This window comes from Gracilinanus agilis, chromosome 3 (assembly GCF_016433145.1).
Source record: "Gracilinanus agilis isolate LMUSP501 chromosome 3, AgileGrace, whole genome shotgun sequence".
Lineage (NCBI taxonomy): Eukaryota > Metazoa > Chordata > Mammalia > Didelphimorphia > Didelphidae > Gracilinanus > Gracilinanus agilis.
The window spans coordinates 94,442,415-94,460,249 of NC_058132.1; the positions used below are offsets into that span (position 1 = coordinate 94,442,415).

At 45.2% G+C, this 17,835-nt stretch overlaps 1 protein-coding gene across 1 annotated transcript in view; it reads left to right on the forward strand.

Annotated features, from left to right (window-relative positions):
* Nucleotides 1-17,535, forward strand: part of PLEKHB1 (pleckstrin homology domain containing B1) — a 66,899-nt gene extending 49,364 nt beyond the window's left edge. The window contains exons 4-7 of the mRNA XM_044668914.1: nt 625-727; nt 6,340-6,379; nt 16,112-16,205; nt 17,130-17,535. Coding sequence (XP_044524849.1) covers nt 625-727; nt 6,340-6,379; nt 16,112-16,205; nt 17,130-17,272 — 380 coding nt within the window. The 3' untranslated portion in view covers nt 17,273-17,535. The remainder of the gene's footprint in view (nt 1-624; nt 728-6,339; nt 6,380-16,111; nt 16,206-17,129) is intronic.
* The last annotated feature ends 300 nt before the right edge of the window (nt 17,536-17,835 follow it).

A 17,835-nucleotide genomic window follows, 5' to 3' on the forward strand; every position in this document is an offset into this window, starting at 1 on the left:
TCTCTCTCTTTCTTTCTTTTTTCTTTCTTCCTTCCTTCCTTCCTTCCTTCCTTCCTTCCTTCCTTCCTTCCTTCCTTCCTTCCTTTCTTTCTTTCCTTATCTTCTGTCTTCAAATCAATACTGTATATTGATTACAAGGCAGAAGAGTGGTAGGAGCTAGGCAATGGGGATTAAGTGCCCAGGCTCACATAGCTAGGAAGTGTCTGAGGGCACATTTGAACCCCAGGGGCTCCTATATCTAGGCCTGCCTCTCCATCCACTGAGCCAACTAGCTGCCCCTTCCCTTATTTTCTAGAGGAGGAAACAGAGGCCTAGACTTACCTTTCATGCAGACAGAGTAAGGACTCTTTCTTATGTCTTTTGATTCCATGCCCAGAGCTTACGCTTCTCCAGCAAGTGAATTATGTGATCACAAATGGGTTTTCTTTGTATATAAACTCAGGAGAGCATCAAGCAAATGATTCTAGCTGATAGCAGGGTCCAATAAATAAACTTGTCGAGACCTGTTTTCTTGTTTACAGGACCTTAGCCAAAGGTTTGGAGTTGGATCAGAGGGGGTGGGAGTTCTGGCATGAGAGTAGCTTGGCACCTCTCTGACTTCCCTTGTATGTTCTCTGTATACAGAGATGCAGCTTCCTGAAGGCCACAACCAGGACTGTCTCCTGATAGTGTACCTGAGGGACGGCCTCCGCCTGACGATGTGTGCTGATACCAAGGATGAGGCTTTGTGAGTGGCTCCCAGGCACGGGCAAGGGTGGGCCCTGTGGAGGAAGGCCTTGAGTCTTACATCTTTTCCTTTCTGTAGGGTGGGTTCAGGAGCATCAACACCTGGCAGTAGAAAGACCACTGAACTTAGAGGCAAAGATAGATAGAACATTTATTAAATGCTTACTGGGTGCCCGAATACAAGTACAAACAAGAGAGACTGTACCCTCGCGGAACTAAAATTCTTTTTTTATATGAAAAAAATTAATTAATTAAGAATATTTTTCCATGGTTACATAATTCATGTTCTTTCCCTCCCCTCCTCCAACCCCCCTCCCATTGCCAACGAGCCATTCTACTGGTTTTGTTTTGTTTTTTTTAAACCCTTGTACTTCGTGTATTGTCTCATAGGTGGAAGATTGGTAAGGGTGGGCAATGGGGGTCAAGTGACTTGCCCAGGGTCACACAGCTGGGAAGTGTCTGAGGCCAGATTTGAACCTAGGACCTCCTGTCTCTAGGCCTGACTCTCACTCCACTGAGCTACCCAGCTGCCCCCCATTCCACTGGGTTTTGCATGTGTCATTAGTCAAGACCTATTTCCATATTACTAATATTTGCATTACGGTGGTCCCAGGGTCAAATCCTGCCTTTGACACTCCTCCTCCAGGGACCTACTTTCTTCATCTGTAAAATGAAGAGACTGAAGCTTGACCCTAAAGAAAAAAACATGAAAAAACCCCTTCTTTGCAGAGAGGTCAGGGACTGGAGGGGAAGAGTACTGAATAGGATGGCAGGCTTTTCCCCGGATTGTTTTAACCTTTTTGATCCTTTTGTGATGTGGGATGATGCTCTGAAAGGGTCGAGGGACACACTGGACAATGTAGAAGAGGGAATATTACTTGAAAAAAAAGGGTTGAACTGAGTGGTCTCTGGAGTCCCTGCCAGCTCCAACTATGATCCATGATCATATCAGCAGAGGGAAGGAGGCATTGTTCCCTTACGCCTCTGATTGGTGGGTTTGGTCAAGCTGATTTTAGTATTTCACTCTTATTGGGCAGCAGTTTGGGGGGGTTGTTTTGGTTTTTTGGGCAGCAGTTTTGAAAAAGAACCACCCTCTCATATCCTTCCTTACTTGGGTCAAACACTCCTGAAGGCAAGAGGGCATGTTTGTTCCAGCAGTTCTGAAAGCAGGATTTCCTAGGCTAAAGGGAAAGAGATGGCCCCTGGCCTCTGGGAGGGCCTGGTCTGAAAGGAATGTTTTTGCCGTCAGAGAGCCCCTTTTTGGGGAAATTAATGAGAGACATGACCCATTGCCCCTGGCCTTTACCATCAAAATTGGAGAGGGTTAATCAAGGAAGGCTTCCCAGAGGAGGTGAGAACCTCATTTAGAAGACCTAGGTGACAGAAGGATCCAGGTGGAGGCTCTCTGGGGGAGAGTCTTAGCTTTGAGTGAGTAGGTTGTCTTGGCTGCAGGGGATGCTTTAGGGAAGTAGGGGAGCTGTGAGCAGTCCCTGAAGACTTTCAGGTTATGTTGATATAGACCTTCTGGGGGAAGGAGAGGTCTCAAAGGACAGCCAGAAGAGGAGGCCTGTTTGTTCTCCCAGCTCCTCTCTGGAGAGGCTGAGTCAGATGCCACACAGAGGCAGCTCCCAGACTGAGCCCTAAGCTAGGCCCTGGAGGTCAATGTGACAGAAGCCTGGGGCTTGGTAAGGCTTAGGAGGGGCAGCAGACACACAGAAGCACCCATATAAATACATAATCTCACATCCATCACATTCACTAACATACATTTTTGCAATTTCACAACTATTCATTAAATGCTCCTTCTTGGGTGGAAGTCTTGTTCCTAGAGCTGGAAACACAATGTAAGGGGGCAGCTAGGTAGTGGAGTGGATTGAGAGTCAGGCCTGGAAACAGGAGGTCCTGGGTTCAAATATGACCTCAGATACTTCCTAGTTGGGTGACCCTGAGCATGTCACTTAACCCCCCATTGCCTAGTCCTTACTGCTCTTCTGTCTTAGAACTGGTACTGACAGATAGTAAGGGAGAAAGAGAGAGAGGAAGGAAGGAAGGAAGGAAGGAAGGAAGGAAGGAAGGAAGGAAGGAAGGAAGGAAGGAAGGAAGGAAGGGAGAAAGAGAGAGAGAGAAAGAAAGGAAGGAAGAAAGAAAGAAAAAGAAAGAAACAAAGAAAGAAACAAAGAAAGAAACAAAGAAAGAAAGAAAAAGAAAGAGAGAATGAAAGAGAGATTGAAAGAGAGAAAAAGAAAGAAGAGAGAAAGAAAGCGAGAAGAAAGAAGAAAGAAAGAAAGCAAGGAAGAAAGAAAGAGAGAAAGAAAGAAAGAGAGAAAGAAAAGAAAGAGAAACTCAATGTAAGTCTTTCCCACAGGGAGCTTACAATCCAATGGAGGGATAGGACATAGAGGTAAGTCTGTGACTAGGTAGAGTGTGATGGGGGCAAAAGAGAAATTTAGAGGAAATGTTCTAGGAAAATGGAAGGATGGAAAAGTCACTTTTGATAAGAAGATGATTAGGGAAAGCTTTAAAGAAGAAGCACCCAGGATTTCAACAAGCACAGGAGAAGGGAGCATATTCCAGGAGTATAGATGAGCCCAGAGGTAAGAGGGAAAAGAAGGAGATGGGGGAACAAGGAAGATGCAAATTGATCTGAAACATAGTGTGAAAAGTCTTATGATTGGATCACACAGTACGATTCCAATCATTTGATTATAGGGTCAGAGTTAGAAGGGATTTAAAGATTGTCTCCAGTGATGGGCAAACTACTGCCGGTGGGCCAGATGTGGCCCCCTGAAATGTTCTATCCAGCCATAAAACATTATTCCTAATCTGACCAATACAATGAGTAGGATAGAATACAATGAAACTTCAAAAGAGTTGCCTTAGAAACAGACTGACAGATGAGCATTTCCTTTCCTTTGGCCCCCTCTTTAAAAAGTTTGCCCATCACTGGTAAACCATCCCTTCATTTCACAAAGGACACAGGTTCAGTGAGGATGACTTGGGCAAGGTCACAAAGTTTCTAAGTATCAGGACTCTTTAAACTCCAAATCCATCATTCTTTCATCATGCCAAACCTCCTCCCACTCTGGGTATGCTTCATACAGAAACATGCCTTGCACTATGAATGTGGCATGTAGGTGGGCATTCTTCACAGGAAGTGGTTTGGTATGGTGGATAGAATGCTGGGTTTAGGGGCAGCTGGGTGGCTCAGTGGATTCAAATCTGGCCTCAGACACTTCCTAGCTGTGTGACCCTGGGCAAGTCACTTAACACCCATTGCCTAGCCCTTGCTGCTCTTCTATCTTGGAACAATTACACGGTGTTGATTCTAAGATGAAGGTAAGGGATTATTTAAAAAAAAAAAAGCTGACTTTGGAGTCAGAGGACCTCGGATGGAATTCTGGATTTGTCCTTTCCTAATTGTGTGACCTTTGGCAAACCCTTTCACCAACCAGGCTTCAATTTTCACATCTACAAAGTGAGGGGTCTGGACTAAATTCCCTCTAAGGTTCCTTCTAACTATAAATCTCTGATACAACATGCCCTCCCACCTCTGGGCTTGCCCATAGTCCTCGAATGTGCTCCCATCCCTTCTGCCTACTGAAATCCTGGGTTTCCTTCTTTGAAGCCCTCCTTGATCATATTCTTGCCAAAACTGATCTCTTCCTCCTCCCATTTTCCAGAAACATTTCCCAAACTAAAGTTCTTTGCCCCTATCACACACTACCTAATGATAGATTCATCTCCATGTATATAAATAGACCCACCACTTGAGATGGCACCCTAGTCCCATCCTTGCTACCTCAGCACCTTTGTCCCCTCAGCTCTGTGTGTCTGTGTGTCTGTGTCTGATACCCAGGCAGCATCCCGAGGACTCAGAGACTTGGGCTGGGCATGATGTCTTAGTTTCCCCATCTATATTGTGAGGAGAGCTGAGACTCAGAGATTGAACTACTTGGGTGACAGGCGTGGGGGCTGGAAAACAGAGCTGCCTTGTTCCAGCTACTACCCCCATCAGGAGCTGGGCCCCAAGTCCGAGCAAAGAGACAAAGACTCATCTGTTTTGGGCCCAGCCCTGCCCCTCTGTCCCATGGGGCACCTCCTGGAGCTGCCCTTCTGAAGTTTCCTCTGGAAGTTTCCAGGAGAGCTGAAGTCCAGGAGCTTCCTGAGTCTTTCCCCAGTGTGCCCAGGTTATAGTGGGGTGAAGAACGAGAGTCCTTGGGCTGAATGGGGAAAGAGACACCTTCAGGAAAGCTTAAAAAACTAAAAACACTGAGAAGCAACATAGTATAGTGAATAGAGAGCAGGCCTTGGGACCAGGAAGATCTGTATTTGGGGTTTCCCTCTGAAACATACTGACTAGGTATAAAATTGCAAAGGAGGTGCTAATCTGCCAGGTAGAGGGGGTTTCCTTCTGAGGAGTCCTTTCTTTTTTTTTTCCATTGTTTTGTTATTTTATTTTTTTTATTATTTTTTTATCTTTATTTTGAATATTTCCCATATTTACATTTTTCATGTTCTTTCCCTCTCCCCCAAACCTCCCTAACCCCACTTAGCCGATACACAATTCCACTGGGTTTTACATGTATCATTGATCAAGACCTAATTCCATATTATTGATAGTTGGACTAGAGTTATCATTTAGTGTCTTCATCCCCAATAATATCCCCAAAAGCCCATGTGTTCAAGCAGTTGTTTTTCTTCTGTGTTTCTCCTCCCACAGTTCTTCCTCTGAATGTGGCTAGTTTTCTTTCTTATAAGTCCTGAGGAGTCCTTTCTAATGGGATCACAAGTCTAGTCTCTCATCCCTGGCCTACTGAGAACATGCAGCAGTGTCAGTCAGGTTCACCGCATCCGAAGGGTCAGGTGGGCAGAGATGGTTCCCCAGAGAAAACCTTTGAATGAGGCAAGAGAAAGGGATTGGCCAACAAGACCTGGGAGAATATCTTGGACCTAGAGCAGGAGTTCTTAACCAGAGATCTATGGACTTGTTTGTTTTTGGTTTTTAAAAATATTTTAATAACTATATTTCTTTTTTTTTAACCCATAACCCTCTGTCTTGGAATTGACATTAAGTATAGGTTCTAAGACAGAAAAGTGATATGATAGGGGCAGCTGGGTGGCTCAGTGGATTGAAAGCCAGGCCTAGAGGCGGGAGATCCTAGGTTCAAATCTAGCCTCAGCCACTTCCTAGATACGTGACCCTGGGCAAGTCACTTAACCCCCATTGCCTAGCTCTTACCACTCTTCTGCTTTGGAACCAACACATAGTATTGACTTCAAGATGGAAGGTAAGGGTTTTAAAAAGAAAAAAAAAGAAAGGTGATACGAATTGGGAATTGGGGGTGTGAGTTAGCCAAGGCAATCCAGCTAGGAAGTGTCTGAGGCCAGATTTGAGACCAGGACCTCCATCTCTGGGCCTGGCTATCAATCCACTGAGCCACCCAGCTACTCCCTTAGAGTAGGCTCTTAATAAATGCTTATTCCCTTCCCTTAATTGCTTCCCCACTTCCTGAAGGCAGGATCAGAGGGAAAGCCCAAGGCCAAGATGACTCTGCTTCTGTCTGAGTCCTGGGAAGCCCCAAGTCCTTACATTGTGCCCTCTTTTCTTTGCAGAGCATGGAAGATTGCCCTTCAGGAATCACACTCCACCCCGGTGAGCTCCCCTTCTCCTACTCGTCCACTTCTTAGGGGTCAGACCTACAAACAAGACTTTGGTCCTCCCTCTATCTTTTTTCCTCTTCCCTCCTTCTCTTTCTTCTCCCATTCCTTCCTTTCTAGTCCCTTTCCTTCCTTCTCCCTGTGCCCATTGAGCTCATTCTTCCCTCTCATTTAACAGTTCCTTGTACTGAGCCAAAATCTCCCTCCCTGTGACATCTACCCCCGTATCCTAGGTCTGTCTAAGGGGCCAAGTAGAACAAATCTAATCCCTCTGCTTTTTGGCAGCCTTTCGGAGACTGGGAAGAAACTGAGGCTCAAACTAACAGTTATTTTAACAGGAAACAGATCTGACAACAACAACAAAAAAAACAAAAAACAAAAAAACCAAGATGGAGTTTTGTGAGGGACAATTGAGAATTGGCCATAGAGAGAGGCAGGGAAGTTCAGGACTGAGACCCCTAGGCCGAGTCCTAGCTACCCTTCGTTAGCTGTGTGGCCTTAGATTCCTTTCCTTTTCTTGGGCCTCAGTAACTTCCTCTGTGAAATAGTGGGTGGAATAGACTGAAGGAGGGTTGGGAGCTTTTCTAGTTCTGACTTTCTTTGAGTGACTGTGGGACCATGTAAGTTATGTTAGAGAGCTCAGTGTGGCCTGGAACATCAAGAGCCTCCTGCCTCAGGGCTTTGGGGTGGGGACTGATGGGACCAAGGATGGCAATCCTGGCTTCACTTGGGGTCTTTCCAATCCTAGAAGTGAAAAAAGCAGACCCTTGGGAGGTTACTGAATATGGGCAAGGATAGGGGCAGAAGAATGAGGGGGCCACTGAGTCAGATCCCAGCTCAGAACAGAATTGATGGCTACCTCCTTTACAGGCACTCAGGGAGATGCCCCTAAACAGGGTCCTAGGTTCTTTGGATCTTGAATTTAGCTCACTTACTACCCTCGTGTAAGCCTTAGCTCCTTAGTGTGAGGAGGGGAGGGAGGTTTCCTGATTTGTGAGATGAACTAGAAGTGGGGGGATGGGGAGGGGATTTGGATTCCCCTCTAACATCCCACCCCAGCCTCCCTTCTCCTTTTTCCTCTGGTGAAAGCTCCGGAGGAGGACATTAGGTTCTATCCCTCGGTGGAGCTACCAGGGTCAGCCTCGGGGCAGTTTCGTGGTCCGAGCGTGGTACACCAGGGTAGGGTGGCCCTTTATTTGGGTAAGGAGACTGCTGGTAAGTGACCTACATGGGGACAGTGGTGGGAGAGGGACATTTAGATTTGGGGAAATTCTTTGGTTTGTCAACTGCCCATCGTCAGCCCCCCACAAAGTACTGCCTATTCTTCATGAATCATCCAGATATCCCTATGTCTCTAAACCGTATACCAAACAACCTCAGTGTCTATCCTTCTTCAGAGAAGACACAAGAAGGAGCTGGTTATTCAACCAGTTTTGAATCCATGTAACTTTAATCCCCTGAGTCCACGTCCCTCAGTCTTTTCCCATAAAAGACTTTATCAAATACCTTGCTGAAATACAGATATCTATTAGATCCAAGACATTCCTTTGATCTACCAGCCTAGGTGCTGGCAAATCAAAAAAGGAAATGAGATTAATATAGTTTTTCTTGAACCCTTACTGGCTTTTAGTCATCATTGCCCTAGATGTTCCTGCTGCTGTATGAATCCATCCTTCTGTCCTCCAGTTCAGTCTTCAGTAAAGAGAAGGTACAATTTTGCCTCAACCTGATAGAAAAATTTCCCCAAAATTAGAACTATCCAAAAGTGCCTCAGGATGCAGGGCAATGAGTCCTCTTTCACAGAAGGACTCTGGGCGTGGGCAGAGGATGTTAGAAAGATATATCTGTACAGGTTGGACTAATTAGCTTAGCATACTACCTAGTATATTATAGGTACCAAGTAAATGCTTATTGATTGATTGACTAGGCCCTTGAAGTGACTTCCAACTCTGCTGTGTGGCAAGTCACTTAACTCCCATTGCCTAGCCTTTACTGCTTTTCTACCTTGGAACCAATATACAGTATTGACTCTAAGATGGAAGGTAAGAATTTTTTAGAAAGGAAGGAAGGGAGGGAGGGAGGGAGGGAGGGAAGGAGGGAGGGAGGGAGAAGAAAGAAAGAAAGGAAGGAAGGAAAGAAGAAAGAAAGAGAGAGAAAGAGGAAGGAAGGAAGGAAGGAAATTGACATACCAAACAAAGGAGTAATGTGACTTTACCTATAGAAATTTATAAATCTTAATGTCCAGAATGAAAGAAGTGAGAGTCTTCCTATCCTTGGCCCCTGACATATAATATACAGCCTCTGGACCTCAATTTCTTCATCTGCATAATGATGAAAATGGATGAAACAGGCCCAAAAGGCCCTTCTAGCTCTGATGCTTTGTGGCTCTAGGATTCTCTGAAATGCTCCAGGAGCCTGATACGTCAGCTCTCTTGTCTTCCAAGGTGGTTACTGATCCCTTCTGGCCATAGGTTTTGATTTCCAAGCTGATAGTGCTGGTGGCATGAGCACAGAGATAGTGGTGCCAACATACATGGCCACAGATGCACATTTCCAAGGAGTCCATGCCCTCATGTTCTTTACATATGTAAATTGAAACAGGAACACACAGGCACATGCATGATCTTACATGAGAAAGCTGCATCTGAATGAGAGAGCTTTGGGGTAGCTGGCACACCTGTCCAGTCTGTAGCTTTTAGAGCCAAGAGAGACCTGCCTTAATCACTAGGTTCAGGGGAGAAAGAAGAGGACATACATACAAAGGGTCCATGATCCTTTGAAAGGTCAAGGAAGGCAGCACCTACAGAGAGAATTCTGGTTTTGGAGACGGTCCTCTCAGTAAGAGACCCTGTATGCTTAGGGCCACCTCATAGGAATGGAGGGAAGTGGAGAGGCTCAGATCCTTGTGGACCAAGATCATCTAGGAGGGCTTTGGAGAAGCTATAGGGCTGGAGCTAGATCTTAGAGAGAATTTGCCAAGGAAGAGAAGATAGAGAAGAGTCGGGAAAGGCATGAGGCAGAGGGGAGGATATGGGGTAGGGGACAAGAGAAGGAGAGTCATCTGAGCAAAGTCATAGAGACAGGTCGGGGCCTGATATTTGTGGGCAGGGGGAAATGGTGGTGAAAAATCCTCTAGTGTGCTTTAGAGGACACAGTAAAAAGGGGATGTTATGATCTGGGGCTGATCTTCATGGGGCCAAATCATGTGAGCTCTCAAACCCCAGGCTAAGGAGTCTGGCTTTTCATTGAGGGGAGCTATGGTAGGTGACTGAGCAGGGGAGAACTGGTCTGGACCAGCCCTGTGAATGGGAAGGATAGAAGAGGGAGATGCTATGGGCCTCTGCCCAGAAGGGATGTGGACTCAGATTGGGACCATGGAGAAAGAGAGAGAGTAGGAGGCAGGCAGGGAAAATCTTCACAGAGAATATCATAATTTCAGAGTTGGAAGGGATCTAAACTGGGCAGGTCAGTTCATCTTTTTCAGTCTCAGGTGACTCCTCTGTAAAATGGGGATAATAATACCATCTACTTCCCAAAAGTTTTTTTGAGGTTAACATATGTAAAGTGATTTGCAAACTTTAAAACACTGTGCAAGTACTAGCTATCATCATCACCATCATTATTTTTATAATAACTGAGCCAGAATCCCTGCTACAACATGCCCAGCAAGTAGTAAGTGTAGCCAGTGTGTACAAACTGGATATTTGATGAGAAACTCAATTTTTTTTGTTTCTTGTAATGAATTATAATAATGGACACATAGCACTCTAGAGTTTATGAGGCACTTTTCCTCCATTATCTCATCTGAGCCTCACAACCATGTGAAGTAGGTAGGAGAAGGGATTGTTATTGCTATTTTTCAGATAAGTAAACTGAGGCCCAGAGTTGTGACTTGCCCACAGTGACATAGCCCTTAAAGGTCTGAGCTGGGATTTGAACCACGTCTCTCACTTTCCACTACACCATGCTTACATTTTTCTTTCCATTGAGCTCAAATTGGCCTCTGGGACAATTCTTCCTGCACAGTCCAACCCCACCTTGTCCCTAGTTGTAGCTCTGAGGCCAAACAGAATAAGCCTCATCCTTCCAGGTAACAACCCTTCAAATGCTGTAGCTATCATATTTCCCTCAAGTCTCTTCTGAGGCTAAACATTCCTAGTTCCTTCACCTGATCCTTGCATAGAGGGATATAGTGATAGCTTTGTTTCAGGTTAGAGCCAAGAAGAGGCAAGTATCAAAGTGCAGCAAGTGGAAGACAAGTTAGACATCAGGAGCTGTCTGGAGGGACTGCTGGGGGTGGGTACAAGGGCTTGGCCGGCAGAGAAGAGACTGGACAGCAAAAGCAGGAGAGATTCACATGTAGGCTGGCCTGGGAGCAGATCAGCTCCTGGTTATCTTGGCTCAAGGCTAAGAGAGTGTGTGCGTGAGGATAGAGGAGGAGGGAAAATAGGCTGAGGAAGTGGGCAGCTGGGCAGCAATGCCATGGAGTGTGATGAATGAGGCCCGGACCCATTCTGCATCGGAACTGGCCAGAGGCTTCCTCCCCTATCCCTGACCTTGACGAATGCGCGAGTGAACAAAGCATTTATTAAGTCCTTTTTACTGGCAAAGCTCTGTTCTAAGCTTGATGTAAGTAAGTAAGAATTGACCAAAATCCCTACTAGTGGATAATGCTCCCAATAATCGAACTAGGAAAAGGTGGCAAATTCCCTCTGAATATCCCTGGGTTTGTTTTTGTTGTTGTTGTTGTTGTTTTTTTGTGGTCTTATGTGTCTGGTTCCCAGCGGGGTGAGAAGTCGGGGCAAAGTGGAGAGAGAGTCAGCTTGTTTCCAGTGTGTCTGCGCTGGGGAGGGTCAGTTGCGTGCCCAACACTCACAGATTTGGCTTCCTCTCTCATAAATTAACCCGTTCCTGTAGGTATTGAGTCTTGCGTAAATCCGGGTGAGGCACCTGTAGATAGGTGGGCAGGGTGGAGAAGGGCTGGCAGCGAACTCCTCCCCGGATGAATCGTCTCAGGCACCTCATTTGCATATCCCCTCCTGATTGGCTCCAGACGAGCCAGTGGGAAGGAACTCAATGCTACTGAGCATGTGCGGCAGGCTCCCAGTGATTACCTCACACCTGCAGAGGGCTTGGTGCCTTCTTCATCTTCTACCCTCCCCACGCACATGCACACCAAAAGCCTACCTGGTTGCTCCCGCCTAGAGGCATATTCTCCTCCCATTATTCTGTGTGGTGGACAGTCTTCCTCCTTAAATAACCCTGAATTTGATTTGCCCGTATACTAGCCATGTAACCACCCCCCCAGCCCAGTAGAATGTAAACTCCTTGAGAGCATACCTAGCACAAATTGCCTGGCACGGAGTCCATAGTTAATAAGTTTCCTGCTAGCTATACTATTATTTTTGAGGACGATTTGGGCTATATATGTTGTGTGAGTGCATTTTCTTTTGCCAGTTACAAAGCAAATCCTATTTTAAGATTTCTGGTGTGTTAAAAAATTTCTTTGGAACACACGCAAATTTTTTTGCTTTCTATTATAGATGGTAGGACTATCTATAGCACCAACCAGCCAGGGCTGTGAAGATCAAATGAGGTGATAATTGTAAGGTGTTTTGCAAACTTTAAAGCGTTATATAAATGCTAGTAATTATTATTATTGTTCCTTTTTATAAGCCAACAGGAAGTGTATTAAATATGAACGATGTGCCAGACACTTGTGCTAGGTATCCCTTCTGAAGTTTAGGTAGTGCTCCATAGTGCCCAAAGTGCTGGACATGAAGTCAGGAAGACCTAAGATCAAATTTGATTTGATACTAGTTGTGTGACCCTAGGCAAGTCACTTAATCTGTCTGCCTCTGTTTCCCTATTTGTAAAATGGGGATCATAATAGCACCAACCTCCCAGGGTTGTTATGAGGATCAAATGAAATGATACTTTGCAAACCTTAATGTGCTATATAAATGCCCATTTCAATACATGGTTTAACTTAAGCAATGTTTTACATCCTCTTTCTGGCAATAACCACCTTGCCTTCTTTTCCTTACTAATGAAACTGTAGGTCTCTTGGCATTTTCCTCTTTGCCTCATTTATCGTTTATTAAGTGCCTACTGTACATACAAGGTACTGTACTAGGCACTATGCTAAAAGTTGAGGATACAGCAACAAAAAATGAGATTATCTCTGCCCTCAAGGAGCTTACACAATACTGGACATAATTGTGTTGAATGCTTGCTATATTTGAGGACTTGCATTTCAGTATCCTTACATGAAGATACATTTCAGAAGATACAAAGACTGTACAGCCCAGAGGCATAACTAGGGTAGAGCAACCGGAAGCTTGCCCCAGGACCTTGAACTCAGAGGGAACTGATAGTATTTGCAGTCCTTCAGTGCCTAATTAGCATATAATTAAAATAGAAAGCTATGAGGTAATGAACTGCAGAAAACTTCCTTTGGTCTACTCTACTATGCTCCCCTTCCAAATCCTATATGATGGCCACCCCACAAGGCATCTTGTGCCAGGATTCTGAGGTCTCTGTCTCTTTCCAACAAAGAGACATCTCCCACCCATTTCCCCTTAGTCATCTGAAGCCATATTTTGTGCCACTTGTTCCAGGTACAAAAAAAAATCTAGTTATAACTCTGATAACACTAGGTCTCTGTACCCAGAAAGTTCCCAATCCAGTGAGGGGGTACAGACATAACTAATAAAAATAGCTGATGTTTATATAGAGTTTAAATGATTACAAATTATTTTACAAAACTTTTCTTCTTTGAACTGGGGGTTTTGTGGGGGAGATATATATTTGGAAATGAATGTGATATATAAACAAAAGCTATCAGTGAAAACTAGATTTTCTTTAAAAAGTTGGGGGAGGTAAAGATTCTGGAAATTATCCCCATTTTACAAATGAGGAAGGTCACACAACTAGTATTAGGGACAAGATTTTAAACTAGGTCTTTCTAACTCCACATATGACATTCTACCCATAGGCTATAGTGCCTGTCTAATGTTATAGCTAGAATAGGGCATCAGGTGATAGAGACAAAAAGAAAGGGAGAAAATAGGGCTCTGGGGAATGAGAAGAGAGAGAATCCTTCTGATTATGGGCATCTTCCTGGAAGAGGCATCACCAGAAGTGGACTTTGAAGGACAGGAAAAATTTGGAGAATAGGAAAGAGGGCACATGAAGAAGGGCAGGAAGCCCTAAATAAACCAAGTGTATTATGGGAGAACATGGGAGACAACAGTAAGATGTGGAGGATTTGGACCACTTGCCTCTGAAGAGGAATTTCCTTGTTGGGAAGAGACAGAAACCCCAAGACAATGGCATGAGGTGGGACATTGATGGAAATAAACTAGAAAGGAGTTTGAGGTCACATTGTGGAGGGTCTGAAAGGCTAAGGTGAGACAGTTGGGGTTTATCCTGTGAGCTACAGGGAGTTCAGTGGGTCACATAGTTTTAATGCTCCCAAATCCCCAAGTCCAGGACTCTGCATTTTGGTGTGGGATGTGGGCAGTTATTAAATTCCATGGCAGATCCTTGAATATCTGGCTTTGGCTTCAACTTCTGGTCATACTCTGGATTGGATAGTCAGTTCTTGTTAATGGAGGGAGGGAGAAGTGACAATAAGGTAGATTCAGGTCTAGGAACCTAGGACTAATGATAAATGGACCCATCCTTTTCTTTGTCTTTCTGGCTACATGTGACTAATGTGTATCAGTTTTTATATTCATCTGCCTCTTTTTGTCTCTTTGGGTCTTTCTGCTCCTTTTATATACCAGCTATCCCCCATGCTTGGAATGTACTCTCATCATGGTCACCCTTTTGAATCCTTCCTTTCTTCAAGGTGCTGCTTGAGTGCCATTTCCTAAATGATGTCTTCCCTGATCCCTTCCAAAATCAGTGTTCTCTCTCACCTTAAGTGGCCATGTATTGATGTATCTGTGTACATGTTGTATTTCTCAGTACAATGTCAGCTTCTTGAGGGCAGGAACTATTCTATTTTTGCCTTTTTATCCTCAACAACAAGCACAGTGTATGGTTTGTGATAGATATTTACTAAAGTATTGAATTAAGTCTAAACTATTTACCTTTCCCAGCACATCAAGGACAGGAGTTTACATACAGTAGATAACCAACAAATGTTTGTTGTGTTAAATTAACTTTTATCTGTCTTTCTCTGGATCTATGTATTTACATTTGCTCCTTCCTGGCACCCTTTCTGCTACAGTACACTGATACACCAGTATTTTGTTCACTTGTGACTGTCAGGAAGTTAAAGGAAAGCCTTACTTTTCCCAAGTTCCTTTCTTTGGCCTCTCTGGGCCAGTCCTCCCCACACTTCTTTGAGAGCCTAAGTCAGTGATGGTGAACCTTTTAGAGACTTTAGAGAGACCAAGTGCCCAAATTGCAACCCTCACACCCCATGTGAGCCCCCAACCCACCCCTGCCTTACCTCAGATAGAGGAGGAGGAAGTGCTCCCATTGAGCTGCTGGGAAGAGGGGCAGGTCGGGTGAATAGGTTCATCAGCACTGGCCTAGATTAAAGGGATGGGCCCTATTTCAGACTTCTTTCAATCAGTGTCCCAAGGATTGATTTGGCCCCCACTTCATGGCTGCATGACTTTCAGACAAAAAACTTCCCAGGTCTTTACTTTCCTCTTTAAATTAGTAGCAATCACTTTTGCACTATCTCCTTCACAGGGATGTGGTCTGGGAAGCCCTTTTTTATGTTTCCCAAGAGACAAGGAGGGATACTAGATTTGCCCAGCTCTACAGTGGGCAGATTGTGTCTGCCTTTGGTTGCACAAGTGACTTCCTTGGGTGAACCAGAAGTGTGTAGATGGATAGATAGAATTAGAACTCTAGCTAGGAGGAGTCTAGGAGGCACTCTCAGGGGCAGAAGCTGGAAGCTGAATTTCAGGACCATGGAGAGAGAGGAAGATGCTGATTGGCTTCCTCCTGGGGAGGCATACAGAAAATAGGATCAGTTTATTCAGTTTTGTCCCCAGCATTTCCCAAAGCATGCTCTTACATAGTTGTTATGAAGGGTACTGGAAAAAGAGACTTGCCCTCAGGAAGTTCCTAGTCTGTTTATGGGACTCAAAATTCAACAACTGACTTAACTGGAAAAGAAGGGATGATATTTTCTCAGGCTTGTTAAAAGACCAAGAGTTTCTCCTCTAACCCTCTCATCAGAACTATTTCTTAGGGTGGCAGTCACCTTAGGGAAGTGGAAAATTCCCTAAGGGCTCAAAGGCACAACATTTGGACTCCTGTTGGGGCTCTATCCCTGGCTCACTCTGTGACTTCAAGCAAGGACCTTCCCTTCCCTAGACTTTAGTTTCCTCCTCTGTAAAATAGGCAAACTGTCCATGCCCCTCTTGAGTCTCTTAGGGAGCTATCATCCTGGAAGGTGCAAGTATTTAGCAGGAGGAGCTGAGAAACAACACATACAGTAGTTTGGGATGTGAAATGGATTTCAGAGACACTAAAGAAGTGCCTTATAGGGCAGCATGAGAACTTTAGACCAGGGAAAAGAGGATCAGGGCTCAAGGCTGGGTTCAGGGCAGGAGCAAGAGAATGAGGCATGAGCCAGAGAAGACTATACTTGGGTCTGATGTTGGAAGCTTGTGGGAAGGAAGTTGGAGGAATTTGAAGACTGAGGAATGGAGGAGAAACTTCTCCCTCCTCACTTTTGAACCCTGACTGTCCCCAGGTGCGTATCTATGACCCCTATGACGACTATTACCAGATGGTGCCGCCCAATGCCCATGATGCAACCTACATCCGCACTGGGACCCCATATGGAGGTAAGGACCCTTTCCTAGTCCTTGAGCCCCAGGAGAGAAGGGGGTGTTCTAAGGACTTTGAATGTAGAAGCTTAATGTGCCCCATTAGCTAGTGGCCAGGACAGAGGGAAGATTGGAAAGGAGAAAGTCTCTGGAAAAGTCCAAAGAGGGATAAACTACCTTCAGAGGTAGTGAGATCATTCTCAGTTGAGGCATTCAAGCCTCCTGAGATTTGGAGTTGAGCTAGCTTTCCTTTAGGGTTGCTTCCAGTTCTGAGATTCTGGGAGTTTATGAGCCCCAGGTCCCATCACAAGGGCTAGTCTTTATTCTCTTCTTAACCCTCCCATCCTTCCTAATCCTCCTTATCCTTCCTTCAGATCTAGAATTGGCTCTAGGCAGGCCTCCTTCCCTCTGAGGTCCCCCAACACTCCTTATTTCCCATAACCTAATGTTCTCTCAGGACCCAAGCTAGTCTTTCCCTCTTTGCTCTAGTCCAGTGGTTCCCAAACTTTTTTGGCCTACCACCCCCTTTCCAGAAAAAAACATTACTTAGGGCCCCCTGGAAATTATGAAACTATTTATTGAACTCAGAATAGAATGTAATACCAAAGAAGTGTGGCCATCACCGCTTCTCTGGATCGCTGCAGCACCCACCAGGGGGCGGTAGCGCCTACTTTGGGAATCACTGCTCTAGTCTGAGGAGGAGATAGTTCTGCTCTCAAGCATCTTCTACCAAACTGAGGGAGAGACAGAGAAACAAGCCCCATTTATATACTTTTTGGAAAGTACAGATATTGAGTTCAGAAGAGCTTGGGATATATGGCCAGGGAGAGATTCTTAGAAGAGTCTAATTTAGATTGAGCCTTGAAGATCAGGTGAGCCATCCCCTCCCCTTTGTTCCTTTCTAAATTTATCTAAACTTTACCCTCTACTTTCTTCTCACAGCTCCAGGAATGACCCATGTCATCCTCCGTGACTCACCATACTATAGAAGAGATACTGGGGGTGACATAGCCATGGGCATGTTGGCTGGAGCTGCCACTGGTGCAGCATTGGGTTCCCTCATGTGGATGCCCTGCTGGTTCTGAGGCCACATCCCCAGGAGCACCTTCTCCTTGATGGTCCTGTCATGACGTCCCCAGAGTCCTAAGGATTGGGTTTTATGGCCCCCTTCCCATCATTCCCTCAGCCTTAGCTCTGGCCAGGCTCTGGCTGTTTATAGTCTGTCTAATACCCGTGCTCTTCTGTGCCCCCATCTAGCAGAATAGACATAGGATGCCTTGACCCTCACCTTGTCCCACTGTGACTAGCCTCCTCCCTAGCTTTGACTAGAGGCCTGAGTGGTTCCTTCACCAACACACACACACACACACACACACACACACACACACACACACACACACACACATCCAGAGAAGNACACACACACACACACACACACACACACACACACACACACACACACAATTCCAGAGAAGGATACACCCACATAAAGACAGATATACTTCTCCAGGGCATATATAGAAAAGCCACACTGGACACCCTTCCAAACCCAGCTAGATTCACCAACCTGACCCCCGGGAGCCATACATATCCCCTTCATCCTCAGAGGTACGGAGAAGTCCAGATACTCACAAACACATTCTTGTGG